The sequence below is a fragment of the Lepidothrix coronata genome, unplaced genomic scaffold (genome assembly GCF_001604755.1).
Source record: "Lepidothrix coronata isolate B3197 unplaced genomic scaffold, Lepidothrix_coronata-1.0 Scaffold54, whole genome shotgun sequence".
Lineage (NCBI taxonomy): Eukaryota > Metazoa > Chordata > Aves > Passeriformes > Pipridae > Lepidothrix > Lepidothrix coronata.
Window position 1 is genome coordinate 1,334,476 of NW_016690234.1, and position 20,022 is coordinate 1,354,497.

General features: G+C 50.6%; 1 protein-coding gene across 3 annotated transcripts in view; it reads left to right on the forward strand.

The window, feature by feature from the left end:
* ACSF3 (acyl-CoA synthetase family member 3) overlaps window positions 1-20,022 on the forward strand; it is a 56,974-nt gene that overhangs the window by 15,511 nt on the left and 21,441 nt on the right. For all 3 annotated transcript variants that reach the window (XM_017816285.1, XM_017816286.1, XM_017816284.1), the window contains exons 6-7: window positions 5,587-5,699; window positions 18,873-18,999. In XM_017816285.1, the coding sequence (XP_017671774.1) occupies window positions 5,587-5,699; window positions 18,873-18,999 (240 nt within the window). The remainder of the gene's footprint in view (window positions 1-5,586; window positions 5,700-18,872; window positions 19,000-20,022) is intronic.

Consider the following 20,022-nt stretch of genomic DNA (forward strand, 5'->3'; position numbering starts at 1 on the left):
CTGATTGTTCCTTGGGATCAAAGCTGTGTGTGCAGAGCTCACAGTGGTGCCCACTGGCCTGAGCAGCCAGGTTGGCAGAGTCCATATTGATGCTTTATTACTTCCAAAATCATAGTGAATTGAAGCACTGGGACTGTTTCTTCAGCTCCCACTCCCTGGAGCTGTATTTCTGTGTGGTGTCACACAGGATTCTCCACACAGCAGTGCTTGTCCAACCCATCAGTGCTGAACACTTAAAATAGGATGTCTGCTCACTCTTATTTTAGAGCCTGTTTCTTGCCTCTTAAGGAATTAGAATTGTCACACTTCGGTGTACTCTCTGGTCCTGTTCTCTCCTTGTCCTCCCCCCCTTCTCTTAGCTACACTTTATGACTCCTCTTGATATCTGTACTTCATGTAACCTAGAAATAAATTGATCTGAACATTACAAATATAAAATGCCCCACCCTCCCGTGGTTGGAGCATGGCCATCTGTGTGCTGAGCACCCACCCCGTGCCACCTGCCTCCCCACACACTGTCTGTGCAGACATGGCACCATATGCAGCCTTTTGGGGGGCGCGGGGGGCTGTCCTGGGTGTCACAGCTTCCCACAGCACCTCAATCCCATGGGATGCAGAAACTGGACCTCCCAGGATTCACACAGGAAAAGGGGAAGCCGCAACTCCCCCTCACTGACTCCTGAACCCAAGAACAGCTTGAAATACAAACTCTTATTTTACTTTTGCAGAGTAACTTGCATTCCCCCACTCCATCTCAGGCAGTTTTCCCTCCCTCCAGAAGCCCCATCCCTGCCGGCAGGAAGGGGAGCAGGCAGGGAAACAAGATTCCCACCTGCATTAGCTTGGACTGTGAGCCCCGCACTGCAGGGTGGCGGTGCAGAGATCAGTCCAGTGTCCCTGTGGCCTGGTTATATTTGCTTTTTATTGATCTTTAGGAGGGGAAATGAGTGGAGGCTCTAGAAATTTCCCAGGAGACTAAAAAAGACAGGAAATAAGACTGGCAAGAAAGAAGTTGGCACCCAGATGGGCAGCTCCTGCCCCAGGGCTGGGTGGTTGTGTTCCTGAGACATCATCCCTGAGGATATTGGGGTCTGCAGGGGACCTGGGGTTAAATCCTCTCATGCAGCCAGAGCAGAGGGGCTGGGGACTGTTACTCCAGCCCCATGCAGGGGCTCCTGTGGCCCCAAGAGGAAAGAGAAGCATCTCGTAAAGGTGTGGATCAGCGAGAGACCGTACAGAGAGGAGGCTATAATTGAATAGGCTTGATTAATTTATTTCAGGCAGTGTCAGCTGGGAAGCAGATGGGTGAAGCTGAGGCATAATTTACTGGAGCTGTGAAAAAGCTTTTGATCTAGTGCCCTGTTAGAGTCTGGGCTGGGAGGTCACCACGTACCACAGAGCATCCAAGTCAAATAGGCTGGGAACAGGGGACATTTGTCAGAGGATTTCTCCTGGAGTGGAAGCAGCACATGCCCTTCTCTACTGCTTTGACCTGTTGGAGAGGGTCCAGAGGAGGCCACCAAGATAATTAGAGGGATGGTGCATCTCTCCTATGAGGAAAGGCTGAGAGAATTGTGATTGTTCAGCCTGGAGAACAGAAGCTTTGGCATCACCTAATTGTGGCCTTCCAGTGCCTGAAGGGAGCGTGCAAGGAACATGGAGAGAGACTATTTACAAGGGTCTGGAGTGACAGGACAAGGAGGAGTAGCTTCAAACTGAAAGAGAGTAGGTTTAGATTAGATACTGGGAAAAATTTCTTCCCTGTGAGGATGATGAGGCCCTGGCACAGGTTGCCCAGAGAAGCTGCTGGACAGGGCTTGGAGCAACCTGGGATAGTGGAAGATGTCCGTGCCCATGGCAGGGAGTGGAATTAGATGATCTTTAAGGTCCGTCCCAACCCAACCCATTCTATGGTTCTTGAGCCTCTGAGCAGAGATTCTGGGGCTTCCCTTGCCCGCTTCCACCTGCTTGGTGTGGCTGGGGAAGGGTCAAGTCCTCAGACCCTGCTCATCCTGCTGATGTCCCCACTGGTGTCACTAGCAGCATGGCACTTCTCTCCACCTACAGCACAGGTCTGAAGGGGCATGAAGGAGAATGTGGGGGCTTTAATTTTCAGAAGAAACAAAGATGAAAGATTTGAAAGATAAATGTTTGCTTGTATATGGTTAAAACCCTGCTTAAAATGCCTCTGTTTTCACCAGCTCTCATTCTAATCCCCCCTGGTGCTGTTACTGTGAAGGGAGATGAATAATTCATGGCCGGAGAATGCCTCACTGGGCCTAATCACCACTTTAATTGGAGGTTTAGATCAGAGGCAGCTAATAGCTCCTACAGCGGGGACTCCGTGTATTGTTGACAGTGAGATCGTTGAGTGCCTTATCGTTGGCCTGTTTCAATTCTCCCAGGACACCTCGGCACATAACAGCACCGAGGTACCCAGATACCGAAGGACACAGACCACGGGGCCAATTAAATTTATCTGGGAAGAGCTGACAACTTTTTTAAACAGAGGAGAACCGCTGAAAGAATAGTAGCGTCGCTCCTTCCTGCCCGCAGCCCGGCTGGTGCCACCTGTGCCGACACCACGGGCATGGTGCCAGCAGCTCCTAACAGTCAGGAGCCTGCAAATTGGAGAGAGTTGGAGGGAGCAAGAGGGGAAGGAGCAGGGATTTCTCCCCAGTTTCCACTCAGGATTATGTCTAGGGACAAAAGGAAGCCAGTGCTAAGTGTTGACACCCTGCTGATCACCCCCGATTGTGGTCTGAAGCCAGGACATCCAATGCTGTTCCTTTGGGAATGGGCTCAACCTTCTCTTGACCTGTTGGAGTTGGCACAGTGTGTATTTTGATGTGGTGGATGGGCCTGGAAAGCTCTAGTCATTGTTTTTACATGAATTTTATTAGTACTGTCAGGTTTGTGTAGTTCTAATCAATGATATGAGCTTTTTAGCCTTTACAGATGTTGAATTCCAAGTTTGTCATTTTTCCTTAACACCAGAAAACCTTTTCCAGACCCAATATAAGGAAGCAGCTCTCCACCAGGGAGTTGTTTTACATGCAGATTTTTGCTTTAGCCAAGTAGGAAGCAAATTGGTGGAGCTGTATTTGTAACTGTGATCTGAAAACACTGTGTGGGTAACACGTCACTTCTCCGTGGCTTAGATTTGCCAGCACTGTACTGAGCTTTGGTGTTTCCTTCTCAAAGACTGAGACTAGAAGTGGGCACTAATCCTTGAGTCCTGCTGCTTGAGTCCTCCATGACATTTCCATGCTGAGGTCAGCAGCTTTCATCCTGGGAAGAAGGATCTTCCAAGGAAGGCATCCAGCTGATCTTGATTTGAAAAATCCCAAGTCTATGAGAGCCCATGGCAATTCCTTCTCTGGTTTATGCTCCCTCCGTGAGCTTTCCAGGACAGACTTTATGGTGTCTGCCCACTGTCGGGTGCCACATTTTGTGAGCAGGTAGAAGTCTGTTCACCCAAGGCATTTTTCACCCCGGAGAAACCGTTCCCATAGAAGTCTAGAAGGTGGCTTCAACAAGCTTCCATGCAACACTGATCATGTTTTCCATGACTTGTTGTCTGCTTTGAGGTCTCTTGGAGTCTCTCGTAGCAGGTTTTAAATACATATGGTGTGATTTTTGGGGCTGGCCTATGCAGAGCCAGGAGTTGGACTTGATAATCCTTGTAGGCCCCTTCCAACTCAAATATTCTGTGATTCTCTGATTCCATAAATACCTCAACGTGGCACCTCAGGGCACTTCTGGCTCATGGCTCCCTCTTCACCCTGCTGCAACCCTCTGTCTCAGGCTTTTGGCGGTGTCTGGCCAGGAGATGGGAGCAGCCCACGCAATGCTGGTGGTGAGAGAAGGAAGGACCTGGCTGTGTGTTGGCTGACCTGAATGCCGGAGGCAGTTCCGAGCAGAGCAGACACGGATCACAGAGCTGCCACGTCGCTTTCTGTTTATTTCTTGCCAGATTTGCTAATTGTTCGGGTAGTTTCACTGCAATAAAATCTCACTCCCTCATAGCCCATCTGCTCTTGGCTCATCCTGCAGGGATGCCATAAATCTGGGCTACGACGACATATCTATTTCCATGGCAACTGACCAGTGTAGCAAACAGAATCATGATGTCACGGATAGCAGATCTCCAGGGCTTGAAGAGGAGAATGAGACCAGGATAAGGAAAGTGTCACTTGAACCCAAATGCCTGAAATAGAGGTGACAAGGGGAAGACAGCACTGAGCTCCAGATCCTGCACACCCTGCTGTAGGGACTTCTCAAGGTGAAGCGGATCCTGGCAGACTTGGAAAGCACCAACTGGAGAAAAATTGATCATCTTCAGGGAGAAAAATTGATCATCTCTTCAAATAAAAAGCACACTTACCAGTTCTAGAATCATAGAATCCCAGAATGGTTTAGGTACCACCATCCAGTACCACCCCCTGCCATGGGCAAGGACACCTTCCACTAGACCAGGTTGCTCCAAGTCCCATCCTACCCTTGAACAATTGCAGGGATGGGACAGCCACAACTTCTCTGGGCAACCTGTGCCAGGGCCTCACCACCCTCACAGGGTAGAATTTCTTCCCACTATCCCATCTAACCCTGCCCTCCTTCAGCTTAAGGCCATTCCCCCTTTTCCTGTCACTCTGTGCCCTTGTGAAAAGTCCTTCTCGAATTTTCCAGTCCTCGTGAGCCAGAGATTTCTCTGAGCTGTTGTCCCTCTCCCTGCTCACAGGGGATGAAGGTCACAGGCCTCATTTTGCCACAAGAGCCGTCTTGTGCCGCTGAGATGCCGAGCGAGCCCTGCTGAGCCAGCAGATGCCCACAGCTCCTGGTTGCTGCTGAGCCCATCAGACAGGTCACAGGAACAAAGCTGCCCTTTCTGCTGAGCTTTCAGGTGCTCCCCAGGAAGAGCAAGCACTAAACCAGGGGGTGGGAATGCTGCAGGTTGGTCACAGAACCATCTTGGAGCTCAATAGCTGACACTGTCAGCTTCCCTGGCTTTGAAAATTGAAACCTGTGGAAGAATGGTGTGGTTTTGATCCCTGCTTTTCTCCTGTGATGTTTTCTATACAGTGTATTGATGTCTCCTAAAACTGAGATAATCCCTTGCAATTCTCACACTGTTAAGCCTTTGCCTCCCCTGTCAGGTTCAGACTGTAGAGGAGCCACCGGAGTAATCACTGTGCTCTTTCTTTTCACAGCTTTGTGTAGGTTTCATGGTGCTTTTTAAAAAAAAAAAAAAAAAGAAACAGCTTCATTACTAAGCTACGAAGCTGTGCTGAAGTCTTCAAAGACTGGCCAAGAGAGACTGTTCAGGGCTGGAGACACATTTGTTTTCTGAGGCATTTCCAGCACTGCCTGCTCAGCGAACAACAGCATATTGCACCGTCGTGACATTTGCATGCAGACACACGAAGTGATCGAAGCCTTCCTGAAGGGTAACCCCCTGCTAGGAAGTTCTTTAGTGCCAGCACAGTCTGCAGATGCCATTGATAGACGAGCAGCTGCTCTTTCACATCCTTGATTTTGTGATTTCCCAGAGGCTGTCCACTGTTCCCACCTTGTTTCCCTCTGTAGGTTCCGTGGGCACCCCTCTCCCAGGGGTGGAAGTGCGCATTGCCACTGAGACCTTGAAGAGTGGGGCTCGTTCCTACACCGTCCATGCTCAGGGGGATGAGAACAGCACACAGGTAGTACTCAGCCATGTTTGCTTCACTTTGAAAAGGTCTTCACTCTGAAAAGGTCTTCACTCATGAAAAGTTCTCTCCTTCCCAGCCCTCTGAAACCTCGAGGACTGAGGCTTCCACTGCTGTAATTCCCAGGGAGTCAGTCAATTATGCTATTTAAAGGTTTTTGTATTCTTTTTCTGGGTTACTGTAGCCATGCTACTTTATGGACTGAACAAGTGCTGACCACTGAATCATAGAATCATGGAATGGTTTGGGTTGGGAGGGACCTTTCAAGGTCATCTGGTTCCACCCCCCTGCCATGAGCAGGGACACCTTCCACTAGACCAGGTTGCTCCAAGCCCCATCCAACCTGGCCTTGAACACTTCCAAGGATGGGGCAGCCACAGCTTCTCTGGACAACCTATTCCTGTCCCTCACCACCCTCCCAGGGAAGAAATTCTTCCAAATATCTAAATCTAGTCTCTTTCAATGAGAAGACCTGGTCTAGTGGGATGTCCCTGCCTGTGGAATGAGATGAGCTTTAAGGTCCCTCCCAGCCCAAACCATTCTGCGATTCTGTGATTGGTGGCCTTGGGGATTGCATTCATTTTGAAACAGCACTGGGGGAAACCCATCAGGTTTCCATGAAAATCCAGCTCCATGCTGAGCTCCAGCTGCCACATGATGTCGACACCTGCAGTTCTGGTATCAGAAGTTGGATATCTGGGATGGGGATGCGTGATCTACCCCCATCCTAAATATCTGACTGCAGAAGCAGCCCAGCCCAGGGCTGGTCCAGGCTGTCCTGCTGCCTCAACCCTTTCTTTTACCACACAAATAGCTGAACAAGGTCTGCATTCCTGCCACATTCCCTCATTGTGGGTGCAGGTCGTGTTGCTCCGTCAGATCAATCCCCAGGTGATGTCCGGGCTCGGCTGAGCAGATAAATGTGTGTGTGAGAGAAATTACAGCCGTGTGGCTGTGTGGGTGGGAGACAGGCAGGCGTGAGATTCAACCTGAAATACGTGGCTTCACTCATTCCTCTGGGGAAATTGCTTCTCATCCAGCCACCTACATGCTGAGGGTTTGAAAGGAGCTCCCAGCCTATGCAGGGTGTGCAGAGACACTACTGGGGTAAGCACTGATGAAAGGCTCAAGAAAACCTTTTATTCTCTAAATTCTCTGTGCTAGCAGGTGGAGGAACCAGCAGGACCACAGGCAGCCCCGTGGGTGTGTTGTGCTCAGGCTGGGGCAGGTTGTGTTCCATGTTCTGATGCTGTATGAGCGCTGGGTCCCACCCCAGACATGTAAAACTAGCCCGGGGGAGGGATGAGAGGGGCCACTCTGGCCAGGGATTATGGCTTCTATTAAAAAAAAGGTTTTCTGCTCTTTCCTCTGTGTCACTGCTGTGGTGTGGCTGAGCAGTGGGCCAAGCAGGAGACTCACCACATCCTATTTTTGTCACTTCCCTGGATGGGTGTTATGTTTCACAGGTTTGTCCCCTCATCCCAGAGTTAGCTCTTGGCCTTTTTTTTTCCACTTGTGTGGAACTGAGACATGAAATATAACATGTCCCTTTTAATAATGATCCTATAATGCTTTTTGTCCCCTAAGGGATCTCTGGGCTCTTTACAGATTAGGTCTCAGACACGAGAATACCCAGAGTGCAGCTACTTCCAGGATGAAATGTGGATGTTGTTCTACTGAATTATGAGAGGAAAAAAAATGGGATGTTATTTTTCTGCTCAATACTCCTTCCCCTTCCTTCTCATTGCATTGAGTGACCAGAGAAGGGGAGCCCAGCTGACCTTTGTCTGATGTTGGAAGCCCGTCATCCCCTCAGGCCTTCAGAGAGCTGAGATTCGCATAACTCTTCTCTTTTCCCTGGCTTCAGGCTGCTGGAGTTTATTTTTGGGACAGAGGAATTGCCCTTTTATCCCGGCCATTTCTCACATACACCCTACACTCCCCAGTGTAGGTGGCTGAGGTCCATACCCATGTCTTACACTGGTCCCAGGAGTTCCCAACAGCTTCCAGGAGCTCCCACCAGCTCTGATGTTGGCTCCCTGCCCCTTGCTGATGGTTTGCTTTCCATCAAGGTTTCCTTTGGGGATCTTTTGAACATTGTGGTGAATTCTCAAGTCATCAGTCAGGGAGGGTGTGGGGAGGTGGTAGTTTGCCTCTGGCTGTTGGCTAGTGGGTTGGTTCCTCTCTGAAAAGCTGTCCCCATCTCACCCACCATTCCCCTTGTCCCAGCTTAACTGGGAGTTTCTTCAGGCTGAAGGGAGAAAAATGGTCCCATCTGTTTCAGGCCACCCTAGGAGACAGTGGCTGGCTGGGTACCTCCAGGACATCCACAACATTTCCAGAAGGAGAGACAGCTGCCTCTGTCCCTGGGATTGTCACAAGGTGGGAAAAACAGTCACTGTTCCCAGTGTGTCTTGGCACAGGCGGATGTGTGGAGATGTCAGAAGTTTGGGTTTTATATGCCCTGGGCATGCAGTGTTACTTTCCATGGCGTGGCCAGGCAGGCAGGCAGGTGGTGACACCCCTCTGCTCCCAGGGATGCTATAATTCCACTGCCTTACACCTGAGGTCCCGGGCAGAGCCTCACCTGCTGCCTGTCCCTGCCCTGAGACGCGGCTGCTGGCACTGTGTGTGCATCATGCTTGGTTAATAATTCATGTCAGCAGAGAGTACGTCAGTGGAATTTATTTAAAACAAGGAGGATCTGACAGTCCGAGTGCTCGTCACACTCCACGAGTCAAAGGCCTGACTTTGTTTAAATGAGCTCCTCCACAGCGGAGGGGATGTCCCTATGATGGGAGGATCCAGTTTGTGTCACCCTGCCTGTGCCACTGGATAACCCAGTGGCCTTTTCCTTGCATATTATGAGAAGGATGAACAAATCCTTCCTCACTCCCTTGCAGGAAGGCTCTGAGCCTTATGGAGCGTTGGTTGAGGGCTGGGAGGTCCACGGTGTGGACCTGGCAAAGGCAGAGAGGTCCTGGTGGGAGGGCTGGTGGTGGAACTGGTGACAGTTGGAAATGGCTGGAGGTGAGTCAGGGGAGGTTTAGATTGGATATTCCCTCAGAGGGTGGTCGGGCACTGAACAGGCTCCCCAGGGCCACAGCACCAAACCTGTCTGAGCTCAAGAAGTATTTGGACAACGCTCTCAGGCACAGAGTGGGATTGTTGCGATGTCTTGCACAGGACCAGGAGTTGGACTCGAGTTGGTCCCTTCCAGCTCAGGGCATTCTGTGATTCTGTGAGGGTGAACACTGTGGGGCTGATCCAGTGGGATGCTGAGCACCCCGGTAGGAGTTGGGCTCCAAGCCATCTCTTCCCACCAGGCTCCTGTGAGTAGGTGATCTCCGTACTGGGGGTGAGGCACATTGTCAGGGCAATCTGTGAGGCGTTCACACCTCGGCTGTGCCATGCAGACCCTCCTGACTGTGAGCAGAGCGCGCCTGCCTTTGCCAAGGGAATTGTTTGTGGAGCCTCGCGAGGTCACTGCCTTCCCTGCTTGTGTTGGGCTCGGGTTCCTGCCTTCTGCTCCCACGACAACAGACTCTCTTCGAGCTGTTTTTTCCCCACTAACACAGTCTCTCCCATTAGACTGGGGCGTTGAGCCCTTTCCTTTCGCGCCATCACCCTTTGGACACGTGAGATCCAAACAGGAGCACGGTGGTGCTGGGGAAGGCGTGTGGGTGGCAGGAGCAGGGAGGTGGGGAGTGTTTCTGCTCTGCCATCCGGGAACTGCCTGAGCTGGCAGCAGGGGACTACTGTAATTTGCAAAGCTGGTTCCTGGCACACCCTGAAGATCAATAATCTACTTAGCTGAAAGTTTGCTGGATCTCTGTTCTTCCCTTCATTTTCTCCCATGCCTTGATTAGAGTGCTGGATTCCTTTCACACGCGTGCTCCAGCCCCTCAGTCTCCTCACATCTCATGAGCCCTGTGCTCCATTGCATCCCAGTTCAGGTTTTCAACTGGATGTTTCTGCACCTTGAGCTGCGAGCTGGTTTCCCAAGCTACACATGGATCAGGCTGTCAACCATGCCCAGACTGAGGCTGCTCCAGCCGGGTGAGATCCCCTCACTGTTCTGTCTGTTCCAGCCAAGGATGCACAGCAGCCTGGGGACACCTGTGACAGGACAGCGTGGGCAGGAGGTGACAGTTGCATTGGACTCACAGTGCCTGCCCTGACAGTGTCCCTACCTCCTCCCTGTGCAGGAATGTGGGGACATAGAGCCTGATCCCCTGGGAATGCTGAGGGAAGTGCTGGGAGAAGTACTTCTCCTCTAACACATCCCTGGGGAGCAGAGGTGTGGAAGCAGATGTCAGGAACAGCAACTTTGCCTGTTTTGAGTCATCCCAGATCTTGCTCCTGGAGCCACTTGCATCCGAAATAGCTCCTAAACTTTTCACCTACCCTAAGCAACTCCCCGTTGAGTCTGTCAGACCATTTAGGCTCAATAATCCTTACCCACAGCTCTGAATGTTTTTTCCCCTGGTTTTTTTTCCCCTTATATTTTGGAGCTCTTCCCGTGGCTCCGGTGCCCAGGAAAGGGTTACAGCTCTCCAGTGCTGAACGTTTGAGTTTGCTTTGTTCAGTGCAATGCATATTTCATACGCTCAGCTTCCCAGCTGGCAGAGGCCTGGAAACCCTGCAAGCTGTCGGGTATTGTCTCTCTCCTTCTTTAGTTGTTTGTTTGTTGGATTTTTTTGGGTTGTCATTTTTGTTGGATTTCTTTTTTTTTTTTTTTTAATCTCTTCCAAATTGCTCACTCCCACGAAAGCCGAACCCCAGCCCCTGCCAATGGGGGTCTCTCAGTAGATAAATGGTTTCACAGCTGTATCCAGCACAGAGCTGTAGCCAGGGCTTTTATGGCGAGTGATTTCCTTGTGACCAGGCTGCGAAGGGAGCTGTGGGGACGGATGGGTTGCAGGCGCTGGCAGCAGGAGGACGCTGTGCCATGGGCTTTGCTCCCCCCTCCAAAGGTTGTAATTATCTCGTTGTTTATCCATATGCAAGCTGTCGTCCTGGACAGAACGGCTCGGCTGTGGCCATTGCTCCCGAAAGCCACCAGCATTCCCGGGCCCCTCCTCCCGTGCCCCCTGTGTCTCTGCCATCTGCTCCCAGCTTGCTGCTGGTTGGCAGCGCCTCGGCAGGGCTGCAGGCGCTGGGGGCAGCTGGCACCGTCACGGTGGTTGTGACTGGAGGTCTTGGCATTGATGTCCCTGTGGAGTGGACCGGGAGCGACTCCACCTTGCTCATGTTCATCCGAGATCTCTGGAGAACCGTGGGGAGGTGCTCGGTCACCACTGAGCTACCGGGATTGTCTTGGAGGCTTCCTCCAAGGACTGGGCACCCCATGGCTGCTGCCTGTGGGTGGTGTGGATTTGGGTACTTGACTCCTCTCTGGGGCAGGTCCCATTTGGAGGTGCTGTTGTACATGCATCTCTGTGGGATTTCTCCTCATCCATCCACGTAGTCTGAAACAGCTGGTGCGATTGTACCAGGCTCTTTTCCTGTATATAGCTCCTGAGAATGGAGATAAGCACATGCCAGCCGTGCCTGGCATTTCTGAAAATGGCCAGGGATGGACATGCTGGTGGGGATGTGACTGCCTGGCCGAGGGAATCCTGTCTGGCTGTCCCAGAGGAACAACCAAAGGAACATCTGCTTTTTCCTTTCCTATTCTGATCAGGCTTCAGCCTAAACCAGTTTGTTCTTTGTCCTCGGTGCTCCTACACTTCCATAACATCTCTCCTCCAGTTTTTCACCTGTTCTCTTGTCCCTGCTGCATCCCATCCTCATATTCTGGTATCTCGATGGTGGACCTTACCTCCAGCATCCCAGTTCTATCTCCCATGAGCATCTTGCCCTCAGCCCCTGATCAGGTAGTGTGGGGAATGCATTGTTGAAGGCAGCCTCGGTTAGATCTGTTGCTTTTCTTCTATCTGCAACTCCAGGCCTGAGGGTTTCTGGCACAATCCACCTTTGGTAAACTCATGCTGCATTTTTTCCCATTTTCCATTTGCCTCTGCTTCTTCCAAAACCTCTTTCCAAAGCCCTCGCAGTGCTGGACACTGCACTTGTGTATGTTCCAGTTATCATTTTTGTTTCCCCATATTCCTCTCTTCTCCTCAGAAGCCTGTTTTGTGTCCTGCCCGACTAATTCAAGTTTCTCCACTTGGTTGCCCAGGCTGCTTTTGTTACTGTATAAACATTTTAGCTGCTTCTCATTGATCACATCCAGTTCCTTGATCAACTCAGTCAGTAATTCCATTCTCAGATGTATTTATATCTCCTTCCTTCTTTCTCTCTGCCCTCTGATTATTTTTACTTAATATGTGACCATAGCTCTATTTTATTTCTTCCTGGTAATAAAAGTGGAGGCAGAGATTACTTTAGCATCATGTCCCCTTATTTCTCAGCTGAAGACTCTTCTCCTCACACAGGCAGACTCGATCCCAGGAGAATATTTCCTCGCACATTGAAGTTGAATCCGTACATCGAGAAGAACCCTCTTTCCACAAGAAGAACCCTCTTTCCACAAGTGTTTCTTGTGTTGAACTCACTTTTGTCACAGCACCCTCAGAATCTTTATTAACCTCTTTTTTATTGTTTTGTGCTTACATAGAATCCCAGAATGGTTTGGGTTGGGAGGACCTTAAAGCTCATCTTGTTCCACCCGGTGCTGTGGGTGGGGACACCTTCCACTAGACCATTCATCTTCATAGCTGAGGGGAGACTTGGGATGTTTGTGGGAGAACCCTGGATGTGGCGGGGAGATGCTGAACTAGAGGCAGAAGAAAGGGGGGCAGTCTTCCAGAACTTCTCTGGAGTTCTTCCAGAACTTCTCTGGAGTTCTTCCAGCCAAGGGGAGGAGGCACCAGCCACCGGGGTGGCTCAGCACAAGGAGCAATTAGAGGTTCTGGGGCAGTCCCAGCTCATCACAGCCTCACAACCTCCACTTTTAAGGGAGGCTGATGGAAACCAAAACAAAGGTGGGCCACTAATTAAATAGTTCCCTAGTCCTCTGCCTGCCCCGAGCACAGACTCAGCATGGGCGTCATGAGGTCACATCAGGAGCCTTCCCCTAACGAGGAAAGTGGAGGGAGAGGGAGGATGTGCTGACATCTCACTTCGTTTATTATCTGGTGAAGCCTGCAAACAAGAGGGATGAGAACAGCAGCAGGGAGAGCTGTTGGCATCTCTGGAATAGTGTTACACATTTAATTTATGGTGTTAATATAGATAAGAAGTTTTGTGTCTGTGGAACAACTGCGAGGAGGACTGACCTTTCCCAAACTTGGGTTGTTTTCTGTGGTGCTTTTGGGATCATCTGGAGTTAATCAGTTCTGTAACTTTCAAAAATCAGTATTGCCTAAAAATATAGACAATCACTTTTGTTTTCAGTGGAGCAACATTTGCTGTAAGTAAAGGGTTGGGTTGTTTGAAAATAAGTTTCAGTGTTCCAGCTCCACTGTGCACCAGCCTTGCTTTTAAATTTATAACCCTCCAAAATGAAAAGTAAATGGATTGTGTTATTCCCAGCCCTTTTATAAAAGTTAACATTGCAAAAACAGATGTGAAATGTGGCCTCATAGATTACAGCCTGGGCTTGGGGTTTTTAGGTTGGGGGTTTATTTTTTCCTTACTCTCTCTGAGCTGTGTCCCCAAGGAACAAAAATCTGCCTTTTTCCAGCAGGAGGAAAATTGTTCTGTGTCTAAATTACCTCCTGCTAGGCTTGTGGAGGATGCTGCAGGACATGGAGCTCCGAGGAACAATAATGCCATGACAAAAACATGCAACTTAGCAGGGAATTTTTAATTAGGAATGTGCAGGAGAGTTCAGATTGCCTGGGAATTTGGTAATGCTCTAGCAAACCTTGCAGCCCTAGGACATCCATTCCAATATGGCCCAGGGAGACAGTGATTAAAAGGCACTGTCAAGTGGGTTATTGGTCTCCAGCTTCCTTTTAGGAGGCAGGTGGGCATGTCCTCACCTCCCTCAGTACCCACCATGCCAGTTCTGGATGTGGCATGATCTCTTGGTCTGGAAAAGCAGAGTCTGGGGAAAGCCTGGAGCTTCCCTGCTCTCTCCAAGTCAGTGGGGGCTGAGCTGTTGGATGCTGTGTTTACCCTGGAGAAAAAGAGGCTCAGGGGGGACCCTTCTCACTCTCTCCAACTCCCTGACAAGAGGGTGGACAAGGCTCTGGGCCACCAAAGTCTTGAAGGGGTGAGTGAGAGGTCTCTTGAGAGGCAGGGGTGTGTCTGGAGGTGTTGGTGGCAAGTAAGCTCCAGCAGTGGTGTGTTGGGAGCATGGTAGAGCATCCATGCTCTGCAGCCCAACCCTGGAGTACAGAAGGGAGCTGGGTCAGTCCTTCAGACTTTGTTATATCATTTTCTGTGCTCTAGTACGTTAAAAAAATAACAGCAAACACCAGAAAATAGTTACTTCTCTGGGAGAACTGCTAAAAGGACTCCATCATTTCCATAAACCTCACACATATAAATTATTGTCTTTATTAGTCACTTAAGGGCTCGGTTGCTTAATTATTTTGATCACAGTAATCATTTATTTACAAGATGGGGAAAAATGCCAAGCAATTCCAAGCTGAGCAGTGCATTCAGGCTGTGGCAGAGTAGGCAGGGCTGTAGAAACTTTTCCTTCCTCCCAAGTCTAAATGCTTTTCCTTCATGGAGTCACAAAGTTCCTTTTAAGGTCCCTTCTTTGAGAGATGGTGCTCTGAACCACAGCCTATGGTGCTCACCCAGGAAAGAAGTTCAGCAAGGCCAAGTGCAGGGCCCTGCATGTGGATTGGGGCAAACCCAAGCACAAACACAGGCTGGGTAAGGAATGGATTGAGAGCAGCTCTGGGGAGAAGGATTTGGGGGTGTTGGTGGAAGAGAAGCTCAACAGTGTGTAGTGGGACCCAGAAGCCCACCTCCCCTCCCTGCCCTCAGCTGATCCCACAGCGTGGGCAGCAGATGAGGGGGGGACTCTGCCCCTCTGCCCTGCTCAGGTGAAATCCCACCTGCAGTGCTGCCTCCAGCTCTGGAGCCCAACATCAGAAGGACATGGAACTGCTGGAACAAGTCCAGAGGAGGCCATGGAGATGCTCCAAGGGCTGGAATCCCTCTGCTCTGCTGGGGATGTTCACCAGGAGAAGAGAAGGCTCTGGGAAGACCTGAGAGCCCCTTCCAGTGCCTAAAGGGGCTCCAAGAGAGCTGGAGAGGGACTTTGGACAAGGGCCTGGAGTGACAGGACAAGGAGGAATGGCTTCCCACTGCCAGAGGGCAGGGTTAAATGGGATACTGGGAAGAAATTCTACCCTGTGAGGGTGGCGAGGCCCTGGCACAGGTTGCCCAGAGAAGCTGTGGCTGCTCCATCCCTGGAAGTGTCCAAGACCAGGTTGCATGGGGCTTGGAGCAATGTGATATAGTAGAAGGTGTCCCTGCCCATAGCAGGGGAGTTGGATCTAGAATAGCTTTAAGGTCCCTTCCAACCCAGCCCATTCCATGATAATGTGATTTGGAGGGGCAGGGGGAAGGAAGCATCTGGTAGAAATTACATGTGCCCCCTGAAACCTGCTGTTTGCAACCTGAAGATATTTGGGTTTTTTCCTAAAAGCCTGTCTGTCTTCCTCCCAGTTGTCAGCCCAATAACACGTTCCTACCTTCCCAACAAACCTCACCTTCCAGCTTTCTCACTGCGTCTCCCACATGTTTCTGCTTAGGAATCTGCCGTGCCTCCCCTGCTTCCCAGAGAAGGACTTGCTGCTCTGAGCCTCCCTCCATAAAAGCCCCTAATTCCATTAAAGTCCATTACAAGCTCCTCTCCCGCAGTTCCCGGAGGAATGTGGGGCAGAGACCGCAAGAAAACAAATGGGCACTTTGAACAAATCCCAGGGCCGTTTGCCAAGCGGGGATTCCCAGCTCTTTACAAACCGCCCTCCTAATAAAGAGATAAAATGGGAACGGGGAAAATATGCATTTTATAATCACCCAGATTTAGTCCTTCAAAGGATTTATTACAACCTTTTATTTTCATGCGTGGAAAATGGAATCTTATCTCGTGTGCCGGCTGGGCCGGCTCTATTCTCCGGCTGGGTTTAGAGCAGGAAGCTCTCAGACAACAACCTCTAGGGCCACACTGTGCCTGGGTGTTAAAGTTGCTCGAATGCATTAAAATATGGTACTGGGAGAGGGGGAGATCTGTGCCATCAGAAATCTGATGCTTCCAGCAGCTGCTTGTGCCGTTGAACTGGTGCCTCGACACCGGGAGCCGCTGAGATTTGAGGGAGAAAGGAAACAACCACCCCAGCCATGTGTTTCCAACCCCGCTCCCAGAGCCTGGTAGTGGGGTTTTAGCAGGGATCAGACACGAGGGGTTGTAGGAGATAAATGCCTTGAACCTTGAATTTTAATTTACACTGTTTGTGAGCTGGTTCGCGTCCCCTCTGCCACGCTGGGGAGCGGTGCCAGTGACATTCTGAGTTCAGCAAGCAAAATCCTATTAAGATAACGTCACGGCCTTTCTGTTTTACTGTTTGCAAGCCAGCCAAAACATCATTAAATTACACAACAGGGAGGTTCCTGCTGCCAAGGGGCTCTGCTCGAGATAAGATGTGGGTTGAGCCACTGCCAAAATTTGAGTTGATATGACAAGAAATTTGGAGCTGGTTCAAGGCTTGATTCATAGCAGACATCACAGAGTGCAGGTAAACATGGGGCAGGATTGGTCCCTTGGGCAGCTCAGCTGTGCAGGTATCTGGTTATCCTGCACCGTGTGGTGCCTGGGTAGGATGGGGCTGAAGGGCTTTGTAGCAGCCAGATTTCCACCTGTTCTTGTGTTCAGCGCTGCCAAGAAGAAGCCAAAGCATGTCAGGATCTGTAGGTGAAGCTCAGGGAACCGTTTGCATGTTCTTACCTCTGTCACCCCCTCCCCAGCCCTTTTGGGAGAGTTGGAAGCAGTCCAAAAACTAGGACACTGCTCGGAGAAGTGCTTGTTTTGTGATGCCACAGCTGGACCAGCAGGAAAAGAGTGAGAAGACAGAGCTGCATCATAAAATTCCACACAGCCTCTACCAGCCCTGAAACCAGCCTTGCTGGTCCCTCTGCATCACCCACCACAGCCCTGCCATGCTTGCCCATGGAAGCTTCATGCCTGTTATGCCCTTCATACCCTTTCTTGAGCCCTTTGTGCCCTTTTTGTGCCCTCTGTGCATCCTTGTCCCTTTTGCTGCTGCAGGTGCAGATTTTTCTCCTGGGCTCTCTTTGACTTCAGGTTTTTCTGTGCTGTCCTGCTCATGGATAGTCTGGACTTCAGGCTCCCTTTTTCAGAACCCCTGGGGAGAACTCACCCAGCACCACCCTCACCTTGCTGTCACTCAGTTCCTCATTGGAATTAACAACCTTTCTCTCCTGCAGCATCTTCCAGGCAGGGAGTTGATGCCCAGCCAGGGCTCTGGGAGCCCGAGTTACGTGTGCAGAGATCCTCATGTCACGCCATCCTCCAGGACAGGACATCAGGAAGAAATTACTTAAATATTATGCCTTAAAAAGCAGTTTTCTGGGCGTTTCCCATTAGAGAGGCTTTGTTTCCATCAAAGGCTGCAGAGAGCCACAGATCCTGCCCTGCCCTGGGACTGCCTGATGCGCCAGTGCTGCTATTACTGTTTCCCTCGTGGCCCTGTTTCTGGCACTGCTGATTTTCGGGGTCCCAGATGTATCTTGTCCGTGTTGCAGCAGCTCAAGTGCAAAGTGGCTCGGAAAGTGGCAGAGAATTCCCGTTACTGAGCTGTTCTCCACAGACACATGGAGCAAGCACATCCCTCAGTGCCTTCCATCCCATGAGTGGCTTTGCACACCGTGGTAATGGCTTTGAACTGACAGAGTGGGTTTACATTGGGATATTGGGAAGAAATCGTTCCCTGTGAGGGTGGTAAGGTGCTGGCACGGGTTGCCCAGAGAAGCTGTGGCTGCCCCATCCCTGGAAGTGTTCCAGGCCAGGTTAGACAGGGCTTGGAGCAACCTGGTTTAGTGGAAGGCGTCCCTGCCTATGGCAGGGGGTGGAACAAGATGAGCTTTAAGGTCATTTCCCACCCAAACCATTCCATGATTCCATGATCTTCCCTGCAAAAAGTTTGAGTTTAACACGGTCCCACAAGTGCTCCGACATTTGTGCTTGTCCAGTTCCTGCTCCCTTGGCCTGTTGCATCCTTCTAATTGCCAAGTGATGTATGTGCAGGAGATGAGACATGGTGCCATGGCAGGCAAGTCTGTGACCTTCCTGCAATTCCCAGTTTCCATAACAGCAGGATATTTGTTTTGTTGCCATAGAAAACCTGCCTGGGCAGGTTTGCAGGGGACCATGTTGTCGCTACAACTGTTGCCTTCCAGTGAACCTAAGAAGAGCTGTGTGTCTTCAAGCACAAATCAGATGGTGTTTCCTGCCACCTCCTCAGGAAAAAAATAACTGTTAGATTGACAGTTTTGGAAAGTGAAGGGTTTTGTCTGTCAACAGAGCAGGGAGCAGGGTGGCACAGGCATGAGAGCATGTCATGGGAGCGCGAGAGCTGGGGTTGTTCAGCTTGGAGAAGAGAAGGCTCCAGAGCCCCTTCCAATGCCTAAAGGGGCTCCAAGAGAGCTGGAGAGGGACTTCGGACAAGGGCTTGAAGTGACAGGACAAGGGGGAATGGCTTCCCACTGCCAGAGGGCAGGGTTAGATGTGATAATTGGGAAGGAATTCTTCCCTGAGAAGGTGGTGAAGCCCTGGCACAGGTTGCCCAGAGAAGCTATGGCTGCCCTATCCCTGGAAGTGTTTAAGGGGTCAGAAAGGACCATCTGTTTCCCAAGGTTATTTCCTTTATATTTGCATGTGAGAGCTCTCTCCCAGCAGCTGGAAGGCATTGCTCTACCTGGACTGCAGTACCAGGTTAGCAGTCCTTGTTTTCATATGACACAGGTGTCTCTTTCCAGTGCTTTGGAGTATCAAAAGCACCTGGTTGAGCCACCTGAGGGAAGAGGTCCTGCAAGTGGGCAGGGTGTGGTGGAGGTTGGTAAAGGCTGGAAGAGCACATGGTGTGGGTCCTGTGTTTCGGTCACCGCCCTGCTTCCCAAAATGTGGTGCTGGGGGACAGGTGATGGAGAGATGCACTCACTGTGTGCCTGTCCTAGGTCACGCCAGGTCTGGAGGGACAAGAAGGGGAGCTGCTCGTGAAAGGACCCACTGTCTTCCGGGAGTACTGGAACCGACCCAAAGAAACTGCAGATGCCTTCACGCCTGATGGCTGGTTCAGAACAGGTACAGGGTGGCATCCCACAGCACCTGGCAGAGGGGAGAGGGGTACAGCAGCTGTGGTTTGGCCCACAGGGTTCCCCAGCTTCTGGGGGGGTTGGGAATTGGGGGTGGCAGCCTAGAGTGCAGACTGGATGTACTTCCAAATGCTGGGCTCAGGAATGGGCTTTGCAGGTGTTGGCCAAAGTGAGTCAGCCAAATAATGGGGGATGTTTGGGGTTCCTTGCTCCTAAGCATAAAATACCACTGCTTCATGTTTTCTGGGGTATTAAACTTTGCAAATGGGTGGGATTTAGCTTATTTACATGGGAACTGTGTCATAGGATCATAGAATCATTAACTACCAACTACAACAACTCCCTGACAGGAGGTTGTAGCAAGGTGGGAGGTCAGTGTCTTCTCCCAGTCAACCAGTGACAGGACAAGAGTAAATGGCCTCAAGTTGTGCCAGGGGAGGTTCAGGTTGGACATCAGGAGGAATTTCTTCCTGGAAAGGGTTGTCAGGCATTGGAAGGGGCTGCCCAGGGAGGTGATGGAGTCCCCATCCCTGGAGGCATCCAGGGAAGGAGTGGACATGGCACTCAGTGCTTTGGGCTGGATGACAAGGTGGGGATTAATCACAGGTTGATTTCGATGGTCTTGCAGGTCTCTTTCAACCTCAGTGATTTTATGATTCTCTGATTCCATGATACCCACAGCTCTGACCTCCTCATTCCCCCCTTTACTGTGTGTTAGCAGTGCCATTGTGTCAGGAGTCAAGCTGGATTTCTGATGCCTTCTGTGCAACCTTATTTATTGATGGTTCTTGAAGAAGCTGTAATTTATTATAATTGTTCTCCCAGAGCAGAGATCACTCTGCCAACCGTGTCACCACGAGTCCCCACGCCAGGCGGGTACTGCGGGCTGGGACTGGAGCACCATCAGCCGACACACGGGGTGCAGGGCAATCAGCTCTAAAAATTTTTTTAGTCAACACTCCTGATGAATATTTCAGCTGCAAAGGAATAGCGTGCATTAATTATTGCAAAG